This window comes from Thermobia domestica, chromosome 1 (genome assembly GCF_964235325.1).
Source record: "Thermobia domestica chromosome 1, izTheDome1.hap1.1, whole genome shotgun sequence".
NCBI lineage: Eukaryota > Metazoa > Arthropoda > Insecta > Zygentoma > Lepismatidae > Thermobia > Thermobia domestica.
In genome coordinates, this window is record NC_137454.1 from 390,579,019 (window position 1) to 390,605,480 (window position 26,462).

At 35.0% G+C, this 26,462-nt stretch overlaps 1 protein-coding gene across 3 annotated transcripts; it reads left to right on the forward strand.

Moving 5' to 3' along the window:
- The first annotated feature begins 1,713 nt into the window (after positions 1 to 1,713).
- LOC145665218 (uncharacterized) lies at positions 1,714 to 23,310 on the forward strand. 3 transcript variants are annotated; one of them, XM_081732510.1, is made up of 3 exons: positions 1,714 to 1,810; positions 7,348 to 7,934; positions 20,223 to 23,310. In XM_081732510.1, the coding sequence occupies exons 2-3, from the start codon at positions 7,498 to 7,500 to the stop codon at positions 21,229 to 21,231; spliced, it is 1,446 nt and encodes a 481-aa protein (XP_081588636.1). In that variant the 5' UTR covers positions 1,714 to 1,810; positions 7,348 to 7,497; the 3' UTR covers positions 21,232 to 23,310. The 3 variants fall into 3 exon arrangements, with proteins under 3 accessions (XP_081588636.1, XP_081588630.1, XP_081588633.1); XM_081732504.1 differs by having other exon boundaries at positions 1,760 to 1,862; XM_081732507.1 differs by having other exon boundaries at positions 1,780 to 1,914.
- Positions 23,311 to 26,462: the final 3,152 nt, after the last annotated feature.

Below are 26,462 nucleotides of genomic sequence, written 5' to 3' on the forward strand. Positions count from 1 at the left end.
CTTTCCTCTTCTTCTTCTTCTATACTGTCTTTTAGCACCACTAGGCGGCAGCACGATCAACAAGAAGCATACGCCGCACAAAGTGCACAAATTCAGACGAACGTCACATGACGCACCAACGCAGAATTTGCGTTTATATGGAAAGTATTTTAAGCAAAATTTTGGTACAGTTACAGATTTATATTTTGAATAATAATTACGGGACACCTAGACCATTTTTATTTAAAAATGGGACATTTAGGCGTCCCGTTCGATAATCAGAAAAAAACGGGACAACTGTTGGGAAAAAGGGACTGTCCCGGCTAAAACGGGACATCTGGTCACCTTGTATACAGAATAAATTAAACAAACGATGGGGCAACTTATGGTTTAATCGAATATGATGGTGGTTGCTACGATTTAGAAGAAAGCAATTTTCTGTTGGCACTGGCATCGAAACTATTTGTGTACAAACAAGAATTTCGCATAAGCATTTACTTGACTTGTTATTATAGTTTACTAATAATTAAACAATTATATATTCGTGTAGAAGGAGTTCCGGTCGACCTTTGGAAAAAAATCACCTCACATATCTATCTAGTTCAATTGCACATACGCGTATGCTGATGAACTAAATAACTGAACGTGTTTCAAACACTGAAGTAGCAACACTGAAGGCAAAAATTATGGAATAGAGGCCATGGCGACATCTCATGAGAAGTAGGTAAACTAGAACTGGGACTGTGTAAGTCTAGCTGAGTCGCGTTATATGTGGATGGTAGCGACATCCAACGTACATACATTCCCTTGTTTTTATACTCTTTTTTCATTTTATACTTCCTACTTACCCTTAACTTTTTGCCCTGTTCACCTTGGCTTTCAGTCCTCTTTCATTGCCTGAACTTCTTTCCCAATTTTGACCTTTTCCTGACTGACTATTTTCCCGACTTGTGTCTTTTCTTTCCGATTTTGTCCTGTATTTTATTCTATTTTGATTTTGAATCATAAATCCTCTGTTTGAGGTACACATGTGACCGTTTTGCAATTGTAGCACATCTGCATAGTGAGCTGGTGCACTGATAATAGTCATTAGACAAGACAAGACAAACAGTGTTGTCAGATGGCGGGAAATTTCCCGCAAAATGGGAAATTCTTAGCATTGGCGGGAATGCGGGAAATTCTGGTTGAAAATGGGAAATTCTGCCAACTTTTATTCCTTTCCATGTCGTCTCTTTCTGACTCCTTATCTTCATCTCTTTGTATGTACATGGAATAAAACAAGGATTAGAAGCGTTTTTGAAGGTCAAAATAACCAGAACAGCAAGAGAGGTTTACAAACCGAACCTTATGGAACTGATTGTTAATCGTGTTAATATCCATTTTGTGCGAGAAGAAAGAAGGGAGGGAAGGTTTATGGCCCTTTGCTTACTATATTTTTTTTACGGTCAATCATTCACGGAATTTCAGGGTAAAGTGAAGAGGAGAATATAATATTTGGAAGTAGCATACACACACCCAAGGACACAAATATGTATATTTATCTCTATACCAAATAAATACAGATAGAAAATAGAAGGATTGTCCTATACTAGATTTCTCCTTCTGCAGGAAAAGATATACTGTTGATTGATTGTTCATAGCTATTTGATTTTAATTTGAAGTTATTAATATAATGATTAATTAATTAATTAATTAGTGATATTCTTTCTTGACGGGAAATTTTGCAACCGATCGGGAAATTTCAGGGCTTAGAGCGGGAAGTCTGTTATTCTGAATCTGACAACACTGAGACAAGACGACAAAAGAGTTTGTACTAGTGAACTCTGAATAGGTACTCAAACTTTTCTTACAAGAGAATTAACGCATGAAATTTCGAGAAACGGGTAGGAAGAAAGGTCGTTTGTATCAATGTTACGTGGAAAATTATAAAAATAAGTTAGTATCTAGCAATTATTGTGGACATAAATATTCCTGCAATTTTACTAGAACGATCCAAGTACAAGTAATTGTAGAATTAGAAGGAGGAGTAAGGGAAGCAGTAGGGGTAGAAACGGGTTAAAAGCCCCGCAGGGGTCGTTAAGTTCTACCCTCGACATAAAATGGGCAAATTAAAGATTTCCGTAAAGTTTTCAGAACCTTGTACAAAATGTGGATCCGTATAGTAAAACTGCACCTAAATATGTATGCGTAAATATTGCCAAAATGGTGAGACGTGTTTTTTCTAGCAGTTCCCCAAACTGCTAGAAAACATGTCTCACCGTTTTGGCAACATTTGCGCATACATATTTAGGTGCAGTTTTACTATACGGATTCAAATTTTGTACAAGGCCCTGAATACTAATGCTTTAACTTCATTTTTGTAGGTTGGAAACTGGAGGGGCAACTCTAAACTTAAGGCGTTAACCAGACTAACTTGTTTATAACATTCTAAAAAAAAAAAAAAAAAAAAAAAAAATAGTGTGTTTCTAATATCAGTAGTACGGTCGAGTTTAGAATATCTATTAACATGTAAATTTAAACTGTTTAGCGATGTAACAGTATCCGGACTCCCTATACCAAATGTCTTTTTCGAACATAGGCCTATTTATTGTAATAAAACATATTGTAAGAAAATATACATTTTTGCGTACTCTCTAAATATAACAAAATATTATTAAAATGACATAATGTTGTTCAGAATTAATATTTTAAAGAATCATCTAGAGACAACGGTAATAAATATACTGTAATAGGAAAACGAATTTAACCTTGAAATTATACTATAGTAATATAATGCAGTTTTATTTGTATTTGTACATAAATTGCAAGAATATTCCCATTTTTGAGAATGCCCGGGTATATTCCCGAAAAATATCTTTCCGGGAATTTGCCCATCACTATGTGTCATGCAGATTTCGTACTCCTAACGGTCCTAATTGTCCTCCAGAATATTTATCGCTAACTTAATAATATGCTATTTAGCATAGATGGAATTCACGGGATCTACCAGAAATATTCTTTTAACTAAATTTGTCATGAATGGGTGTTAATACCTAAAAAAAAAAAGGGCTACAATGAGAAATACAAACGAACTTGTGGAACGTAGATACAGAACTTCTGCAGAAAAGAGCACGAATGCTGTGTAACTAAATTTAAGCAGCGCGAATAAGGTGGAGGAGGAGCGTTGAGTATGCGTCTGTAGAAACAGAGGCATCAGTGGCTGTATTTACGCATAAATGGCAATAGTGTAAACTCGAAGGAGGTACTCCTAAGGTTTTTTTTTTTTTCTTAGGTTGATGTTTAGTTAATGGAGACCAAGTATCGAAAAAAATTATAATATCGATATTTTTTGTTAATATTAATTTAGGTTAGATTCTAAACATTTGTCCCCTTTACATAAACTCATAACTTATTCTATATTAAAATTCTCTGCATTATAACAGACGTCGAAATCTAGAAATTGAAAAAAGTACCGTATATCGCTGGGAAGTTAAACGTTTCCCTTTCATTTTCGTTTGCGAAATTTGCAATTGAAGAGTATGGCAATTTTCGTGAGTGCATTACATATTGGATAAAATATACCAACAACGAAAGGTTATGGAGGCATACATGAGAGAAGGAAGCACCGTGCACTAGATATTTTTTAATTTATTTATATTATTGTGACTTTCACTCCACTACGTTGTATTGATTGATAATGTGAACTCTTTATACAAGTAAAGGAAACCGATACTAGCTTTTTTTAATTAGTATTTACAGAGTGCAACTTTTGTGCTTGAAATTTTGTGTAAAATGTGTTTCTGTGAGATCACTCTAGTAATTTCATATTTCTCAAAGATTCCTACATGTGTGCCTTCCTTTTTACAATCAACCACTTCCAAATAATTTTCATAAATTCAAAGGCGATAATTTCCTGCTGGTATTTTTGTTGTGTAAATGCAATTCTTTCTTCAAGAACATTGAGTCTTATGAAATGCCTCTGCAACAAAAAGATGACCGTGACTTTCACTAAATTCCTTTTCCAAATTTAGGGTACAATATAATCAGATAAATTTTCTCGCTATTTTTGTCGTAACACAACATGAATATCGCCATCATTTAAGAATACCAACAGTACAGAATGAACCATTTGCGCATCATCTAGTAACTAAGTTACAATTTATGAAATCCAGGATATAATTCAATATTGTTAACTTCGTACAAGTATAAAGGAAAACAAAACAACTTTTTATTTGAAACTAGTTTTTATACGTGCATGCAGTTCCTGTATACTCCGCTACTCCGAATATAGCGGGTGTAATAATAGTAGTATATCAAAATTACAATATCTCCTATATAAACTCTTGTGATCTAAATTTTATATGTGTCTTGCTCTCCAGCATTCACTGAAGATGTTAATTTGTGGAGTACACATTCAATCTGATTCTACTGTAACAACATATGATTCTTTTTATGAATTTGCTGAGAGTAATGTTCCAATAGAAAGCACCGTTCTTTTCATACCTGACTTAATATAAATCAAATAACATGTTCTAATTTCTAAGTCCAACTTTCAACAAATTAATGTAAAGACTTAGATAACTTCGTGTCACTGTATGACTTAATGTTCCATAATGACATTGAAAATACCAATGGCCGAACCCTAGATGTAGTACTCTCAAATCTTAATGACATTTCTGCAATAAAAGAGCCTTCTCTTATTACTAATGAAAGTAGGCATCTCCCAGCTTTACTTATTTCTTTCCTATATAAACTCCTGTGGAAACATAAGAAAAAACAAATTTTGCATTAACAATCTTCTATCAAATGATTAGCAACATAATTTCTGCATATGTTCCATTTAAAGGACATATCAGCGCAAGTTAAGCACCTTGGTTTATTTATAATATAATTTTAAAAAATAAACCCAAGACATACCACCATAACAAGCGCAAAAAGGGATAAAAAAAAATGTACTTTATCATCGCGTTTAAATTGAGAGACTGACATAAAATTATACTACAGAACCTTTAAACAGAATGCTCTGTCGAAAAACACCCAAGCCAGATCTAGAGCTTTATTAAACGTAAAACATAGCATTTGTCATCAAGCACTCTTACATACAATGGCTATGATATCCAACATGCGAACGAAATAGCACAGGATTTTGCACATTATTTGCGTTCAGTTTATAACAATGTACCCGACACATACAACTTTTAGTCTCTGCTTGCCAAACGGACCGAAAGTAATATATAAGACAACTTTCAATTAGATGAAATAAAACTCGAAGAAATAGAAAATGCTATACGAGCGTTAAACCTAAAGCATGTTATGGTTTTGATAATATTCCTCCTTGTGTTTGAAAGGTTGCCAGATAACACTTGCCAAGATAAAGGGAAGAAATTTTTTGTTCGTTACCAAAATCTAGAAACAAGAATAAAATACAAAGTTTCAGGCCAATAGCTATTCTGTCGCCATTTGCAATAATTCTTAAAAATAAATTATATGCACGAATATTAAAGCTTGTAAAACTTTTTCTTTTTGTACTTATCAACAAAGCCTCTTACGTAATAAGTATATTTCGACAAATTTATCAACTTTAAAGAACTAAATAGCTATAGAAGTAGAAATAGGCGGTCGAGTAGATGTCGTAGGTAATGATTTTAGCAAGGCATTTGACGACGTTGATCATGATGTCTTGCTACTATAAGTATAATCTTTGAATTTTTCGAAGCAAGCAATGGAGTATCTTGTATCATACTTGCGTTACCGAAAACGATACCCTTCATACAAAGAGTTCTTTACAGAAAGGTTCAATATCGGCAGTCTCTCAAGGGTCTAGTCTAGGTGCCTTGTGGTTACTTCTTGTTATTAATGAGGTTCATTTATGTATTAAAACTTCCCAAGTTGTTCTTTTCGGCGGCGATCTCGAATTATGATCCAAAGTAAAGTCTACTGATGACTATCTGAAACGTCAACACGATCTAGAGAGAGGATAAATGGTGTGATAAGAATAAATTAGTCCTGAATATATCAACATATAAAACTTATCTTTCTCGAGGAAAGAAAAATCCAATTAACTTTACCTGTACAATAAGTGGTATTTCATGGTCTACTCCAAATACAACCATAAAATTAGCAGTTATATTTGGTAGCAAATTAAACTTTGCTTAACAAATGGACACGAGAACGAGTATTGCATATGGAAACATAGACATAATTTACAAGATAGAACAAGATTCCTTCAAAGATTAAAAATTTTTAAGGTTATATGTTTCATACGTGAGTTTGAAATTAAAATCCTTCTGTACTGTTTCGACATTAAATGTCACTAAATAGTCTGATGCAATAGAAAATATTCAGTTTAATTTGTTAAAAATCCTTGCATACAAGAAAACCGTTTTCTACCCAAAATATATCCCCTTAAAAACTTAGTAACCAATTTTATTTTTCAAAGATTACAAGACAGGAGGTGAATTTTTGATTGTTGTTCTTACATAAGTTATCAAACGGTAAAATTGATTGTCCAGAATTAATTAAAGAAGTATTTCTACATGTCCCAACAATTAAGACTAAAACAGCAAACATTGGGACATTCTATTTTAAAAGAGCAAGAAGTTAAATGTTACATAAGTCTCCTCTGTGGAGAATGTATGCTTCATATTACGAAATGATTAATTTCATGCAGTAGATGTGTTTAGTATGTCCAAAAGCAACTTCAAAACAATTGTAAGGCAATAACTTCTGGATAACTAAACAATGTATATTTGTGTATGTATAATACTGTATGTTAAATAATTACATACCCGACACAATAACTGGGCATTAAGCCAGTTCTGTTGTCCTTATGAAATAAGTAAATTAATTAATATAGCATTGCTGTCATGATTTATTTAACAAGAGTAAGCTAGTAATATAGTAGAAGATATTTCAGTTTTGGCGTTTTAAGTACTTTTGCAACACTGATGGTACGTTGAGTCTTGGTAGATTTATTTCAAAAGAAATGACAAAACGCAAGCTTCATATTTCGATAAAATGTACTTATGTGTGATTAAAGCATAATAAAATAGAAGAAAGATAATATGGGCCAATAATATATTCTTATGTAAAAAAGAAGAAAAATATGTTTGTTTTTCTTTAAGAAAGGAGAAAAGAAAGAAGAAGGCAGATATTTATCAGTATTTCGATATTTCAGCTTCGTTTTACATTTTTTGTATTTAAGTATATCGATATGTTTGTGTTAATTGTAGCAAACTTTCGAATATTTAAAATTACTTGTACTACTTTTCACATCCCTACTTTTATCCAAACCATTCCACTCAATTTCACCTGAAGTGGGACTCACCGTTGTCCATTTCCGGCCCGCTCTTAATTTTGTTAAAACAACTTTTGTTTTTTTGCTTTCAGATCTGTTTGTTTTTCCTGAACATTAAATACTGAAGGTTTCAAGTCTCCAACTTCAACAGTTTTTGTGTGAGTAAAGTGCTTTTCCATAATTTCAGTTTTGCCTGTAACAAGATTGAATTGGAAACAGAAAACGTTCATATTAGAGTTGAAATGAAAACAGAAAACGTTCCTATTAAAGTTGAAGTGAAAACTGAAAATGGGTCATCTGAAGAATGTAATTATGAACTGTGTAGTAGTAATATTAATGATCATAAAGATCCTCTTGCAACACGTTGTGATTGTAAGGAACAAACAAGTGCAGCGGAAGGAGAAAATATCCCTTCAGAAGTGATTGAGCTTGATAGAATATCAGATTGGAAACTAACTTCGAAAGCGATATGTTTGGTCGAGCGTTTACCAACTGATAATGTATTTGTTAATGCCGAATGTTTCAAGAGTAACATCAGGGGAAGATCCTCCGATTTTACGCATATCACGGAAGAGAGGAGCATTCACATATCTGCTACTATTGGAGACAAAAGCGACCAGGAAGAGGATGTTCAGGAAAAAGATAATCGAGGAATTGGTAGCATTGCTCAGACCCGAAGGTACGTTTAAACGTGTTTATTTCATCAGAAGTACGTTTTGCATAAATATTTTTTTAACATTTGCGATACTTCGTTAAATATTCATTTTTTTCCTTTACCTTAAACTAAGTTAATGGAATCAGAAACATTTCGACAAAAAAAATAAATAAATAAAAATAAAAATAAATAAATAAAATAAAGTAAATAAATAAATAAAATAAAAATGAAACTTACTGCGTAGCTTTGTAAGAGATGAAATAGTTTGGCACTGAAATAAGTATGTAAAGATAACGGTAAAATGTTATAAGCACCGCCTTCCACCAAGCTTTAAGTATGAGGATTCTCAGTAATGTCAATATTCGCTTTATGATTTCTCTTAGAGGGAGCAGTCCTCACTGGATTATCCCTGTATATCTCTTCCATCTCACTCAAAATATGTTCATGAGAAGAAAGCTCTCATTTTTGTATTCTTTTCTTTCTCGGTTCTGAAATTGTAACACAACTTTATATGCTGAACACCTCAGTAAAAAAGAATGCCAAATACGGATCTTACGAAGGAATTATCGAATTTCCAAAAGAAAAGTTGATAACGTTACATATCCCTTTCACATATTGTGATTGCTCTAAATTTAATGTATGTTATATCACCAATTAATCCTTACTTGATCAACCAAAAATTTAACTTTTCGTCATTTGTAAGTAGTTTACTTTAATATATGGCTTCTCAAACTTCACTAGTAAAAGTTTCTGTCTCAGAAGATTATATGTTGAATGTCTTGTCATATGAACTTGTACCGTGAGCAATGTTTATAGATAAAAGGGCTTGGTACTTCTGTTTGACAATTGCGGCAAAATAATATTTTCTCTAAACGAACGCTTTCGTTTCTCTTACTATACTGACCTTGCTATGCTGTCTTGTTTTCTAACTTGTACAGTGATGAGGCCCTTCATAGAAACCAGTGGTTCTGTCCCAAATCACGACAGTTTGCTTGGGTTTCTTGAAATTCTGACTTGCCACAAACTTTTTGCATTCCATCATTGCCATTCGTATCATTCTCTCCCTTAACCATGGAATGTTATGCTTAAAGATGGCCATTTTACAATTAAATATTGGCAAGTAATGTGCTCAAAGAAAGAGAATCTAAAATAATTAAAATTCGGTTAAAATGGACAAGATTCGATAGCATTAGATAGAAAAGGAAGTTATTAATAACTAACTATTCTCTTTCGATTTTTTCAAACGAATGCACTGTTTCCATTCTTCATCTTACTTAAGCAGAGATAGCAATACTTGGTCTGTAACAAGATATTGTCAAGTTATAACTGGGGATTTTTCTTTCTGTTTAATAATATTTAGTTGCATAACCGTTTAATGATAAATTTTGGAAACGGTTATTCGTAATTGTTTATTGAAATGGCAGACAAACATTCTATTAAAATAGTGTGTTTTTTGGTCCGCTTATTAAATAATTAGGCATTAAATTCTTTTAATGATTAGTAGTAATAGATTGATTAACTCAAAATTTTGAGGTGATCAACTAAGGAATTCAATTGTATTTTAAAAATGTTTGTTCAATACCTGTACCTTGGGAGTAATTTATATCGTTATTTATTAGAAATAGATTAATGCATAATTAAATAACGGAATGATTGTATTCCTTTTCACACTAGTAGAATTTCAGTTCTCTGTGGGTCAAAATCATAAGAGAAGAATGGAGATTATAAGCAGACATTTTTCGTGGCAAAGCTTACAACTAAGAAAAATATTTGAGACCTATGTCTAGAATGGGCATAAAATAGAAGTATTTTGATATAAATTGCAACATACAAAAAGAGAACGAAGAAGAATTAAAATATCTAAGACTATGATCTACAGTGACTGACTTGTGTATAAATTGAATTCTTCATTTAACATCACTAGAACTTTGCTTCAGGCAGATTTGTCTCTCTTGCGTTTAAGCGAGCTATTACCAACATTCAACCCTGCTTATATCATAATGGTGTGATCTGCTGATAATGTGGATCAAGGGGGCGTCTTAGTAATTAACCATACAGATTGAAACCCTGATTAGTAACGAAATGACGTCTTCCCTCTCACCACGTAAAATTTACAGCTCAATCTTATATTAATGTAAATAAATGAAACACAAGTAATTTTAATATATAATCCTCTTTTTCATCAACTGTTGCCTAGAAATCAAACATAGTAGGTTACGGTTGATCAGAGTGGTTGCGAAGAGTGGTATGTGATAATACTTCATTGAGCGTTGATGTAAATAGTGAAGATAGTGGATCGTGGTGTCAACTGGTGAGTGTTACTCGGTTGAAGGTTTTATTGTTAAACGATTATCGCATACACACGTCACCTTTATAAATATGGATTATGTTTGTCAATTTTCTAATATTTTCTTTATGTCCGATTAAAGTATTCAACAGAAATACAATACTAACCTTACTTGTTCTAGTCGTGATGTGTAATGTCTAATTTTAATTTTCTCACCGACATTTCAGGTGGAAATCTCTAACTTGTTACGTTGAGATATTTTAAGCTCTTTAAAGGTGTTGGTTATTGGCATTTTATAGATGGCGCTTCGGTGGATTCATTTGTGGCTGATTCTACTTGTCATCTACCTTAACTTAACACAGTACTAACCCTATTCGTTCCAGCCCTGATGACTCATCATTGATAAGAGTAGATAGTAAACTTAACGAGTGAAATTCCTACGGTTGGATATTATATATTCCGCCTTTTCAGCAGTCCTACAGCGAATGAGGTTTTTATTTTTTTTTCTTCTACTCTTCTCGATTTTTAGCTTTCTCTTATAACTCTCAATGTTATAATTTTAAATAAACAAACAGTTATATTCTTGTTCTTTCTATTCCTCGCTTTTCTTCCATCTTTCCTTGTATGGTAGTATGAAAAGGAAAATTTCTGTTCAACATGTGCCCAATTCAATTGGCTTTCCGGGGGCGCGGGGGCTCAGTGGTAGAGCGTTCACCTCCGGTGCTTGGGGTCCCTGGTTCGATCCCAGCTCGCGCCGTGTGGACTTTGTGGTGGACAAACACCGTGCTCGTGGGTTTCCTCGGGGTTCTCCCGTTTCCTCCCACTTTCTTCATTCCACCATTTCACTCATGTCTCATCTTCACCGTCTCCTTTAGCCTAACCGGCATAACCGTGGGACGTAAAACTTAAAGATTTCACTTCATTTTTTTTCAATTGGCCTTCCTACGTGGGATGCCGGCTAATTATGCTAAATTTAGAATATGTTTTCTCCATTCATTTGGTGTTGATTTTATTCATAGCAGAAATTGTTTAGAATTGAAAATTTTACTTGTTCTGCAATTTTATATACAAGACTCGCACTTTAGACAGGAATGCTACAAATTGTTGTGTAGTGTCTATTTCCTGGACTATCAATTCTAATAAAATACGTATTACATAAGAATTATGAGTTTTCAAATGTTTCATTTCTACAATATTAATTTTTACTATAAAAACTCCTGTAAATATTACTACGCGCATTTTTCTCCATTGGTCAAACTCTTCTTTTTCATTTCATTTATTCTAGTCGTGTGTCAAAGATTTTATCTTACTCAACTCCCCTATATTATTATTATCACTAAAAGTAATAATAATATTATTGAAATCGACATTTATGATGATACTGGTCTGAAGTCGTTACCATTTACTTATTGTACACGTCTGTTATGACATCTCTACTTAACAACAGAAAAAAGTATCTGACTTTTTTGAGACACTTTTACACCTGGTGGTAGCACGTGGTCATAAGTACAAAAAATTCTTTGTTATTGATCAGTAAACGGAGAAACGAAAGTTAGTAAACACAGCTTTTTCTTATTGGTAAGATAGGGAACGAAAGGCAAATACACGATGGCTTTGATCTCCAGTTGAGCAAAAGAAATGTGCTATAAGATATATGACTGAGTTTGTGGCATTTTTTCCTGAACTTGTTATTGATGTCTACAACAAGAGAGTCAGAATAATTTGAAGCGTCTCTGAGTAAGACACACACTATCTGCTCCCTATTCTGACCAAAATTTCCCTCACAAATGCTTGAACTATCTAGCTCTGAAGTACATAACAGTTGTTGTATAATTGTTCACCAGTAGTTTGCCTACGGACAACAATATAGATAAAGTGTGAATGTGTGTTGGAATACTGGCTAATAGACAACTGGTGATGAATTTTTCTTCCATTGTTTTTTTTATTTGTAATTCTCCACCTGAATTCCACACTTGTGCTGGGAGTAATTGCACAGCATCCTTCGCACGAAACGGAGTAGTACATAATTTTAAACTGTTTGAAAAGGACGCTAACCTTTCAAAAGTATTTTCATTTCTAAAGAATTCTTCATTTGTTTTCGAGGAGGTCAAAATTGCTTTGCAGATATTCGTGTTTAATATATGAAAAACAAATATGATAATTTTAGCCAAACAAATTTGACCATCTATTACGTATATACACCTGGAAATAAATAAAAACCATTCGAAAACATAAAAGCAGCTCAAGTACTGTTATTTCTTTAATACGGATCAAATTCTGGAACATTACTTTCTGGTTTAATTATTTTGTACATATGTCGAAAAATGCAATGAATCCGGATCCAGTAAACCACTTTCTCTTTGAGTGCTGTTGTATTAAGCTTAATGAAACAGTCCAACATATATTGTCAACTGAACAAAACTGTCCAAATGCCATAGACGCACATTGGGCGTAACGAGGATTTGATTTGATTAATTTGAGTTAGAGTTCGGTTGAGCACAAGGTATATACGACGTTGATGTACAACTTAACCTGGTACACGAACCTCATAACATACCGCCGGGAATCAAACCTGGGTCTTCCACGACAATGTCGCTTACACTTTTTAAGTGTTAGCTGGTAAAGCAAAACCAGAATGAATTCGTTCGGTATAACTCTTCTTCAAATGTAACAAAAATATAATAAAGTAATCTGTTTCTGTGGTTCGAAACCAATGACGTGTGTTTAAATTTTTCTATCAGTTTTACGAACTGCCTTCGGGTATAATTTTCGTCTATGCTAAACAGTGCTATGGAACATTATTATAGTCGTCTTAGATAAATGCATTCGTTAAGTACTAGTATTCTTTCACGTCGTCTGGTCTTGTTTCGTATAGTTTTAATCAGTTTTTTTATATCCTTTCCCGATATTAAACAAAAATACAACAGTGGCGTATTTTGTGGGCGACCGAGGCTACCGTCTGTAGCCAGCTACATTAATAAAGAAAGTTAATATAATGCGTATAAAATAATTCAAAATAATTCGTTTACAAATTATTATCTTCTTTTCGTGGTACTGGTTTCTCAATATTTTCGCAAACGTGAATATGTAGAAACTTATAAGGCAGCCGTTAACGCTTAGAATGCAACGCAATTCCTCTTGCTTTCGTAGACACTGATGATTTGGCAACCTCGGGGATACCGTTCTTATACTACTGCCAGCAGAGAGGAACGTGTAACTGCTTGTGCGCCCACGTATGTTACACCACAGCAGTGAGGTAGCCAGTCGCGGCTGGCAACCGAGCAGGTAATCTCTCTGTGGATCGGTTTCTGTAGGCAGAGTGAGTAAATTGAAGTTAGGAACGGCATAGCAGACATTTTAGGGCTATCGGAGAATTTCGGGGCATCATTTAGTAGCGACTTGTATTAACGCAATGGAATGTTTGTGTTTTACTTTGCGATTCTTGCTGTAGATATAATTGCTCATTACGTTATTTGCACTGAGTTGAATCCGTTGATTTTGCACCAACCGTTACGAACTGAGGCCCGGAAACAGTATTGTAGATTGGAGGATAGGTTAACTTCCATTACTGTGGTGAGCATTGTGAATAAAAATTCAAACAAAACACACCAACCGTGTTTTGTTCTTGTCGTGCAAATTTTGTATATGATTATTATTATTATTATTTTTATTAGAACGTTACTGGTAGCCCATACATTCAAACCAGTATACGTCGCTGAAGTACAAACATCACATGTACTCGTAGAGAAATAAATGGGTACTAAAACAGTTATTAAAAGTTCTATAGGACTATTAGTTTGGGTTGGATATGATTCATATCAACAAGAAATGATTCTGTGAAAAGTATGCTACAAGATAGAATTTTCTGTTTTCTTGTTTTTCGAAACCACGAATATTTTTAAGGAGGGTTGTATATGTCTGGTAAACATCAATTTTCCTTTCATTTCGTTGTAACAACTATATTAAAATATTAGTAAAGTTAGTTTTTTATATCAAGTTCCAATGCCTATAATTATCTAATAATTTCAATGCATGACTAATGAATATTTTCTCTGGTGAGATTGGTTACGGATGAATTCTTGTATGTGTTTAAGAATAACTTTATTTTAGTATTTCTGGCATACATCAGAAAAACGATTTAAATATACGTACGTACCAGGTTTAATGTTGCTTATTTTGTGTTAACTGTATACCGAAACGAAACATATTCATAACATTTTTAGTGGAATAGATTCCTCATATATTCTTGTATGTTAATGCCCATTTTTGTAGTAATTCATTTTGAAATGCACTTATTGAACAATCTTCCGTTATTTTCTGTTCTTTAATAGCACTGCTCACGCACTTTCTTTTAAAAAAAACATTTATGGTATGTGCGGACGAATTGTCGTAAGTTATATTTGACTCGTTGCGTAAATTCGCGTTTCTTCCTATTCTTTTCATTTTAATTGTAATTTATAACTACAATTAGTACAGCATTTAATCTTTAGGATGGTGCACACATCCTTGTAAATTTTGGTCAAATGCAGGTTACAAAGACGCGTCTTATTCAGATATGCCTCTAGTTATTTTGTATTACTTGTTACTGTAATGATTAACAATAATTTGCACATCTACACTGATGCTTAAAAATTAAGGGTAATTGGAGATTGTGGCACTACACAAAACTGGCGCTAATAGCATAGGCACATTGTGAAGACAACATACGAACAAACGAAACAAATCGGTACCACGGTATTGATGATGTCCACGGTATCCACGGTATTGGTGATAAGTTGAGAAACACATGTGCTACACAACGCCACTGTTCTCTGCGCATGTACCCCGACATCAATATGGGATATGATCACCATGCACACGTACACAGGCCGCACAACGAGTTGGCATACTCTGGATCAGGTGGTCGAGCAGCTGCTGGGGTATAGCCTCCCATTCTTGCACCAGTGCATGTCGTGGTTCCTGAAGTGTCCTAGGGATTTGAAGACCTGCAGCGATACGTCGACCGAGAGCATCCCAGACATGCTCGATGGGGTTTAGGTCTGGAGAACAGGCAGGCCACTCCATTCGCCTGATATCTTCTGTTTCATGGTACTCCTCCACGATGGCAACTCGGTAGGGCCGTGCGTTATCATCCATCAGGAGGAAGGTGGAACCCACTCACCCCTGAAAAGGCGAACATACTGATGCAAAATGACGTTCCGATTACATCTGACCTGTGACAGTTCCTCTGTCAAAGACATGCAGGGGTGTACGTGAACCAATCATAATCCCACCCACACCATCAAACCACTACTTCCATACTGGTCCCTTTCAAGGACATTATGGAGTTGCTATCTGGTTCCTGGTTCACACCAAATGATAGCCCGGCGAGAGTCACTGTTCTGACTATACCTGGACTCGTCCGTGAACATAACCTGGGACCACTTTTCCATTGACCATGTACTGTGTTCTTGACACCAAGCTTTACGGGCTCTCCTGTGAACAGGGGTCAGTAGAATGCACCTTGCAGGTCTCCGTTCAAATAAAACATGTCTGTTCAGTCGTGTATAAACTGTGGGTCGGGAGACAACTGTTCCAGTGGCTGTTGCAAGGTCCCGAGCAAGGCTACCTGCTGTACTCCTTGGCCGTCTCCGGGCACTGATGATGATATATCGGTCTTCTTGTGGTGTTCTATACTGTGGACGCCCCGTACTGTAGCGCCTGGACACGTTTCCTGTCTGCTGGAATCGTTGCCATAATCTTGAGATCACACTTTGTGGTAGACGGAGGGCCCGTGCTACGACCTGCTGTGTTTGACCAGCCTCCAGTCACCCTATTATTCTACCCCTCATAACGTCACCAATATGTGTTCTATGAGCCATTTTCAACACACAGTCACCATTAGCACGTCTGACAACATCTGCACACTTACGCGCTTCACCGTACTCTGACATGTACCAACACACCTCTGCGTATTTGTACTGCTGCTAGCGCCACCGTGCGACGACCGCACCGCATGCAGCGCACCGAATGGTCAAATTCACTGTATGGTCATACCTCGAGGTGATTTCCAACCGAAAACCGCCCACCAGAGCGTTGTTTCACCATGTATCCGCATTATCCTTAATTTATGAGCACGAATGTAGTTACTTATGCCTAGTCATATACCTTGTGATATGACTTTTTGCTGAGTTCGGAATCAAAAATCGCCATTTCACTCGTTAAAGCTTTCTACTGATCAATAACACATTTTTTTCATATTTTCGTTTATCCGCTTACTGCTGGATATCGGATTTTTATTGGGGCCGCGGTGGCTCAGTGGTAGAGCATTCACTTCTCGTGCTTGGTGTCCCGGGTTCGATCCCAACCCCCGCCAAGTGAACTTTGTGGTGAACAAACACCGTGCGCGTATGTTTTCTCGGGATTGTCCCGTTTCCTCCCACTTTCTTCATTCCACCATTTCATTCATTACTCATCATCACCGTCTCCCTTAGCCTAACCGGCATAACCGTGGGACGTAAAACTCAAAGCTTTCATTTCATTTTTTCGGATTTTTATTATACGTAGACGATAGAACTTTCGAATTTCTGTTTTATATATCATCCATTAGGGAATTAGATCATTTCTGTTTTATCATTTAATGGATTGATTACTTTTGTTTATACAACAACGAGGTTTTAAGGACGATACAATCGGCTGTTTTCGTGGGCTCCGAACCACACTGCAATTACAGACTTGTGAACGATTATTGAGAAACTGCTATTCACTTTACTGAACATGTGACGGACGGTGTATAATAATTTATGTAGGTGATATTCCTTGCTGTAATCATGCCAGTAAAAATGGTTATTATGATAGGCCTATAACGCATCCGCATTTGTATTTTTTAACGCAAGAGCTATCAGTAATCCTTGCCATCGAGTAGGAAGGAGAAACTCCTTTGACTAAATTCTCAAGATATTCAAATTCAAGACCACGTTGAAAAAAGCATAACTTTTTCATCTATGTGGTCTTCAGTTAAGTCAGATTACAGTACATAGTGATACCATCAGTCTATTTTATTACGTAATTGGTTATTAACACACACGGGGGGATATAGGCACATTTTGAAAACAAAGTTTTCGGTAAGTTATTTAGCGTGACGTGAATTGAAAGAAAATTTAAATTTCTAATAAGCATAGTTGATGTTCAGAACAAGAAGAGTTCATATATTGTTACACAAATAATGAAATTGAAATATGTATGATATGTGGGTCACATCGCTTAAGTCAGTAATACGCATGAGCATTGCAAAAATTCTTTTTAAAGAAAAAGCTATATAGGTATTTGTATAAATTGATAAACGAGAAGATGTTATACAAGATCTCATGAAAGCGGGTAATATGACTACAGAATGATTTTTTTTTTCGGGATGATATACATTAGAAAAGTTATATTTCTGAGGCTCATAAAAATTCCGTTTCAATGAATTATACAGTGAATGGTTTTCGTAAATTACCGAATGTGTACTAAAGTTTAACGGTCTTCTTGGTTTTGCACTTGGTGCTAAAGTTGCCTAATGTAAATTATTGTCAGGCCTTCAAATGAAGGTCAGGGCTGTTGCAAATACTTAACTCTTTTCGGTCTTCGTTCATACTTTCGCGAACATACGAACTACGAATAATTTATCCGCTCTTAGCCACGAAAACGCACACCTCGTTACGAAGGTGCATCTTGTACAATAAGAATATCAAGAAAAGCAAAACATATCTTCAGATTTTCAATTTCACAAATCATTTTGTACATAAAATCTGGGTAAGTTATGCATGCTATCCTTGCTTCAGAACTTGTGCAGGTTTTCGATCATGTTACCTAAATGAATATTGAATAGTTCGTTTACACAAAAGAAAGCGGAGAAATCTTAACTCAGATAATATAAAAGAAATGTGTATTTTTTCGCTGAATAAGTTGATAAAGTAGGAGACACAAGATACATTCTAAAATGTTATATTAAATGTTAGTTCCTTTTCTATTCTAGTCCTTATAAGGGTTTATAAACGTATTCATCAGAACTTTTGGTATATTCTATCATTTATCTTTTACTACTTCAAGCGTTTGTTCTAAAAAGTTACATCGTGAATGGACATCAGAAGATATACATGGACATCACAATAAAGTACATAGATATATTTGGTGTAGAAAATTGACAAAATCTTTTCCCGTTAACAAGGTAGTGTAGTAACTCGTGAATGAAATATGTCATATGAGATGGAATTACGGTGAGAGAAATTGTGATTATTAGACATGTCTTTCTTGAAAACTACAATACTCCACATATGTAAGGGGATACGTCAGAAACCGGAAAATGACTTCATTTAGAAGAAACATAACAAAAATACTCTTTTTGCCTGAAGACATCTCTGAAGTCTTATGCCACAAGAGCCTCTGCAGTGTAAGACATTGCAAATGTTAAAATATCGAAACAAGACTGTATATTATGTTTAACATACAAGGGTTCACTGCTGAATATCACTTTATGAGAGCAACTTGAAACCTAGTTTAAAAAAAAATGCATGCTGGCGAAACTGACCTCTATACTTTATTGGATCATGTATGATCGATGTCTGTACATAATATGATGATTTTATATCATATGGTATTTTGATATATATTGAGAGAACTACGCAACTGTCCCTCTTTGAGCCCTTAAAGCGTACATTATTTGCCCATTTGCTTTTGGCAAAAATACTTTATGGCAAATTTCACCATCCTGACGTAACCCACTCGTTAAATACCATAGTTTTTGCGTACAATTTATACATGTTCTGTTAAACATAGCATCCTTATTCAATTGGGAAACTTTGTTAACTGCAGTATAAAATATAAGTTTAAATGATTCAGTCTGAGGTAACGAAAGACAAGTTAGCTACCGAAAAGTAATACACAGAAATCTTTTTTCTTAGGAATACAGTATTTCCCAAAACACTAGTGTACGAGTTTTTTTTTTTTTCATAATAAGCATGTGTACCTTAAGATGACAATTTTTACGTACATTTCTAATTCTGTTCTTTTTTATGTGTATATCAATAAAAGTAACACGATAGAAATCGAGCTGAAGGCTCACACTCATGGTGTTAGAAAATTATTCTAAAGCTCAGCTGCCTTAGCTTTATAATGTAAAGGCTAACATGCAGATTGGACCATTTATCTTGACACGCTCTCTTAACTTTTAAACTACTAAACATTAAACAAGGAGATTTTTCGTGACGATCTTAGCACACGTGAGACGTTGTTTGACATACCCTGCAATATTTGTGTTGGAACCCCAGTACAGAATGTTTTGTTTTCCTCCAATGGAATTACATCAGGTTATTATAACTTTAAATTCTAGTTGTTAACAGAAATGTAGAATAGAAGATCTTTTTCTGTGTTCCTACCCAAGCACTTTACGGCTTGAGAACCTACGAAACTCTAAAAGCTTCTAACACTGATAACTCAATTGAGAGGAACGGGGAAATGCATATCCTCATTATCTTGGCGTCGAATTCTAAAATCATGATCAGATTTCTTGTAAATACGTGAAAAGTTACAAGGAATTGAAAGCTCGACGTGTCTCAAAATATTTTATTTCAAAAATCTTCATTGAATTCGTTCTTCCATTTTCACCTATAACACAATCTTAATTCTGTAATATAGGATGTCTAGCTTCCTATGAATTTGAATTAAATATGATATCGAATTTTTAATCTAAACAACAATTCAGATATTAAACACAAGGGACATTATCGTCTTTCGAGAATAGAAATTGTACAGATACCGCTTAATTGTTGTAAATTCCTTATTTCTGTAAAATTTAATAACGTTAGATATGACGTGTGTTATTCCAGAAATATCACTTGTGAGTGCTTTGGTACCCGTTATATTTTAGATGCAATAACAAAGAGAGTAGAAACTAAGGATCTTCACAGAAGTGCTATACTTTCTATACCAGAATTGCATTTTATTGATTTAATATTATTTATTACTATTTATGTCTTTCTTGAACAGACCATATATCCATTTTCCAGAACACACATGTATATACCTGTACGTGAAAAAGCTCAGACTCGCCAGGAGCGTGGAAGGGGATTCAATCAATGCTCAAAATTAGAAAGGCACGTGTTATTAGATAAATGTGTAAAATCACACACATGCGTAGAATGTGGAAAGAGATTCGCCTACCGTTCAAAATTGACAACGCACATGTTCACACATACAGGTGAAAAACCTCACAAATGTCAAGAGTGTGGAAAGAGATTTAGTCAAAGTTCATCTTTGGCAACGCACATGATAATTCATACCGGTGACAAACCACACATCTGTGAACAATGTGGAAAGAGATTCAACCGACGTTCAAATTTGGCTGCACACATGTTCACGCATACAGCTAAAAAACCTCACAAATGCCAACAGTGTGGGAAGGGTTTTTATAAAAGTTGCCGCTTAGCAACACATATGTTAATACATACAGGTGAGAAACCACACACATATTCAGGTGAGAAACCATACTTGTGCGAAGAATGTGGGAACAGATACAATGAACGTTCAAGTTTAGCGGCGCACAAGTTCAAACATACAGGTGAAAAACCTCATACATGTCAAAAGTGTGGAAGAGGATTTAATTTTCGCTCAAGTTTGACTCTACATATGTTCACACATACGGGTGAAAAACTTCTCAAGTGCCAACACTGCAAAAAGGGATTCAGTCGACGTACAAGTTTGGCTAGACATATGTTAAGACATACTGGTATGAAAGAATTCAAATGCCTGGAGTGCGGAAATGGATTTGTTACAAAATGTGATTTGAGAAAACACGTTTCCATACATTCAGGTGAGAAACTTCACAGATGCCAACAGTGTGGAGACGGATTTGTTAAAAAATCTGATTTGGCAAAACATATTTTTACACATTCAGGTAAAAAATATCTCAGGTGCCAGGAATGTAGCAAGAGGTGTACTACAAAGTCAGCTTTGGCAAGACACATGTTGATTCATACAGGTAAAAGTCCTCAAAAAATTGGAAAGTGTGGAAAATAATTTAATAAACCTAAAATTTGGACACACATCTTGATGCATAGAAGTGCAACACCTCAGATGTGCCAATAGTGTGGTAAGGGATGTCTTAAACTTCCACATTGGCAAAACAAATGCGCTTATATATAGCTGTTAAGCCTGCAAGTGTTAAAATTGTTTTAATTTGTTAAAAAATCATGTTCATATAAATAGGTGAAAATCACCACTCATGCTTAAAGTGTAGAAGACCTTTGAATTTTAAAAATTGCCGAAGTCATATTTTGTATAGTAGTAAGGGGCCCTATTAAGTATTAATAAATTCTGGTGATTTTCACCATATTATGTTATAATAAATCCACTTCTTTCTCTTTCATGAGCAGAAAATTGCCAAAAATTAGCAAGACCACGTGTTTGCTTATTGACCTGAATTATCCTCTATAATGAGGTCTTGTTACTTCATATATTTATATTTGTATGTACAGAAGTCTGTTTCTTTCCGTAAGGCACAGTGAAGTGAACTTTGTGGTGGACAAGCACCGTGTACGTGGGTTTTCAAGGGGTTCTTCCGTTTCCTCCCATGTTCTTCAATCCACCATTTCATTCATCACTCATCATCACCGTCTCGTTTAGCCTAACCGGCATAGCCGTGGGACGTAAAACTCAAATATTTCATTTCATTTTACTTCCATAAAATATGTTCACCTCATGAAGTTCGGGAGTGGTATTTTGCCTAGCTCCCAAAGTGTTTCAGACATTCTAAATTTAAAAATGTTTACACAAGAGTAGGATCATGGTATGTACTTTTGTAAGTTTATTTAGTCAATATAGTTCCGTCTCATGGGTTAAAAATTGCTAAAATATAATCGTAACCAATACGTAACACGTAAAAGGTGTTCGAATAACAATTTTTCTTGGATAATTTCTTTTTATCGTAGATGCGAGTGCAGTGTTTCGTATCGTTTCAAACAGCAGGGGTACATGTATGCTTACCGTGGAAAGGTTACCTACGAACATTCCTTTCAATTTGGAAATTGTCCAAACAAAAATTTGGTAAGGTGGTTTGGTATTTAACCTTGTGTGTCGAATATTAGTACGGTCACGTATTCGATGACTTGGCTCTGATGAGTTTTTATTTCCATCGGCGATTAGGGTATCCAATCTCTTTGATAGACCAGGGTACAATTTGTAAATTGTAACCACCCCTGGTCATAAAGTAATAATTGATTAATATTGTCAATGCCATTAGTTACGAGTCAGGTGAAAAATTCGAACAACGTTCATCACCAGAGTTCTTGGTTTATATTGCACACTTCTTAAGGAGAATAATACTTTAAATCTGATAACGTTGAAACTATCTTCCTTCATGTACCGTACGGATGGTATATATTTGAATAAAAAACAAATTAAAAACTCTTGGAAAAACATCAATTGTATTTTCATTTTTTCAGGTTTCTTCTTTATGGTACGCTAAGCTATTAACAATGTTTGTAGTAATAGTTGATGCTGTTTCATTACAGATACACATTTGTATGTTGGTTCGCTCTTTATTAGATCTCCTCTTCTTGACTCTGATGATTTCTTTACATTTGTAGCATAGCATTGGTTTGCAAAGTTTCGTATTGTGAGTTCTGTAAGGGAAACGAGGGAAAAATATAATGGAAACAGATGATCATAAAAACGAAATATCTAAACGTGAACTCTCAATGATAAATATCATAAAATTATCTTGAAGGTATATTGAAGCTGTCTTCGTGTATTAACCGAGGGTACAGTTGTGAAGAAGTATTGAATTACGCGCAGAGGATTTCCTTGGGCTTACAGTATATATAAAAATTTATATAATGACCATATACGGTAGATCCAAACTTTGCATTTGATTATTACTGTTTATAATACATACTATAAAGTTTTAAGAAAATAACGCATTGCGGTACGTAAGGAAGAAGACCGTAGCTGTGAAATATTCTCCATAACACGATAACCAAAATAATTTGCTACTCAATGTCTTCTCAGTTTTCTCGATGGATCTGTATTCACAGTGATTGCCAGAGGGAGTGAATTACGTGACAGCAACTGATTGCTGTCAAACACACCGGTAGAATGATTTCTGAATAATGGACTACCGTTTAAGACACTAACTAAGTGTTGTGTATTCAACATCATGAATTGAAATGGTAAATAACCTAAACGTACCTTGTTGTTTAATAGTCCAGAATAATTTTGCGCTGGTGGTCGATTTCTACGAGTGATGAAAACTCCACATACACAATGCTGTTGGCAGGTGCTGGAAATTAATTTTTCTAGGAAATGCGCTTTCAATCAAGTTCCTGCATGTCGCAAATTCCAATAGCAACAAACTCCAACAGAAGAATCAGGAGTTAGCTCAAATACAAACACTGTATATCCATTCTTGTATTCGATTCTTGAAATTGTATTGTCAGTTTTGGTAAAATGTATTTCTGAGCCTGAGAACAATGTATGGTACGGTGAAATGTACATATTCTCTTCAAATCAGGGTTGCAATGATTTTCAAGGCACAGCTTTTCCATCCACGTATAATGTAAAAAAATTAATGTTTAGTTGCTGAAATTCAAACAAATTGCTGGCTAAGCCGTTAGTGTACGCGCCTTTGGCGCGGCAGATCCGGGTTCCATTCCCGGCGGGAGCTGATGTGGTTCGGATTTCACGTTAATCAGTAGGTTCACGTCTCATATAGCCTCGCTGGTGAACGGGACGCTAAATTAAAATCAAATCAAATAGATTGCTATAATATTTCCACAGGATGCTTCGTTCGATGTAAATCCTGCAATAGTACGATTCGACAATGTTCCCAATAACAGGCTGTCAAACGTTTTGGATTATACATCTTTCGGAATGGTAAGTGATTTCATTTGAACTCTTGTGAGAGGATACTTTGCCGATGCGGATTGTAAAATTTTGTTATATGCCAGTTTGACACTAGGGATACTGCTGACTCTCGTTTAGCGATGAATCTAGGATATTGATTTTTGCATTGACCTCACTTTCGCTCGCACTAAGACAAAAGTTTGGTTTTGTATGAATAAGTTTCACACGCAGTTCCACTCCATGAGTTTTAAAATTAACCTTTTTAACAAAATGTCACTTTAAATCCCAATCATATCGTATTTCATGCTTTGTTTTGTCAGTTCATAGCTCTGTTGAAATCCTTTGTTCTTACTGGTTGTTGCGTTCATATGGTCATCTATATCTTGCTGTTTGTAAATGTGTATTTTTACCTCCATCACTATAATTGAGCAGTTTTTCCAGGTACGAACGATATGGAAATGAAATCAGTTTATTGTTGAAGTAGATTTGTACATCACTAAACATGGCATTTAGAAAATCATTAACAAGTGCAATTGGTTTATCCGTTTCAGTGAATATTTAACCATCTGATTTCACAATTTGTGCTTGGATGTACAATAAGGTTTGTGGCAAATCAACATATTCATCGCTGCTATCACTCATTACAAATTCTATTGGTGAATTTTCAGCTATTGAACTTATTAGTTTGCAGGCAAGAATACGATTGTCCAAAACACTGGTTTGTGTGGGTAACGTTGAAAAAATGTCCAATTCACTTTTTACACATTCACACCAACCCCGAACTTCATCTACGTGGAAAATTTGATCGAGATCGGTCTGGTGGTTCAAGAGATTAAGTAATGACTATAGTTACTTTTAATTTTGTAATATCGATTAGTTCATCTATCATCGTGTGTGTGTATGTGTTTGTGTGTGTCCAAGTGGATAGTGCATATTGTGTCGGTTTCATTCTCCGTAAGTACTTCCCGTGGATACAAACCCAAGTAGTGGCTGGGATCAGTGTCGTCTGACATACCGTCGATGCTGGAAAGGTATTTTAAAATCGAATAAAACCATCCCGTTATTTTAATATTGTTTATATTGTTTATTTCATCCTTTGTGGGACATACTGTAAGATCCGAGTAAGAATTTAAATCTTACTGACTTGTATTCTAAACTCGGGAGGTTTGAGACAACGGAGGGATGAGACAATGGTTATAATTATGTTCACTTGGCAACACTAAAGTTGTTCTTCCTGCGTAAGATAAGGGCCGTAGATAGTCATTTGCTGAGTTGGAATCAAAAGAGGTGAACGGTACAATTTAGAGCGGAGAGTGAAAAAACTGTTTTAGGTAGGTCGAGTAAATGTAGACTACTACTTATTGAATATATTTAATTAGTATTCAACTGAATTGTGTTTAATTACTATATGTACATTGAACGACACGAATTCCAATGTTCTTTCCAAACACTCGGAATGTAATTTGGAAGGAAGTAATTTACACGAAAAAGGAAAAACTGAAATGGCGGGAAAGAAAGAGTTGAGACACCTTTAGGAGGGAGAATTGAGACATCTCAAACCTCCCTACCAATGACATTCTCAATCCTCCCATCGTTTTTTGATTGATATGTCTGTTTTTATATTATTTTGCTAGTAAGATAATATTGAATTTAATGCAATCCTAGTAAACAGGGAGAGAAAATAAGAATGTGAGTCTTGGTTAATAAGCATTTATTTAAAAAGTTTCCGTTAGATAGGGAACTATAGTTAATTTTCATGAATTGAAAATAATTCTTCGTTTTATCATTTTCATAGGTCACCGAGAGACAGACAACGAACCACCAAACACCCGGAGGTCAAAAATTCCAGTTAGGTTATGTTGGCTTAAAGTAGGGAAGGGAAGGGAGTGGAAGGTTAGGTCAAGATAGATTCGCTTAGAAATATAAAGTTCGCCTTGTCAGTGTTTTCCTTGTCGGGGTTTCACTGACTGCCTTTTGAGTGTTTTTGGTTGTAGATGTTTTAATCAGGACCTGAGATATTTCCTTTATTCACCGAAAGTTGAGTTTTAGTCAAAATTTTGCGTTAATGTAAGTAGACTAATATAAAATGACAACTTTGTTTACAGGGCATAACTAGCATACATGTGAAAGCAATTAACAAATTGTGATTTGATGTATTGAAACTGGGTGATTGGGATTGAAAATCAAGGATCTTTGCCCCATACTGTGCCCAGCACTTACTCATTCATATTATTGTAATATTAAAATTAAAGTCTTAAGTCTCTAATAGTATTGTTCCAATCTAAAAGTTACAGGAGGGATCCTCAGGAAATTAAAATGATTTGTTTTATTGTCACAAGTTTAGAGGGGAACTGGGAAGATATTTTATTCACCTTACTCGTAAGTCGTTCTCCAGATAGGCTAAAACA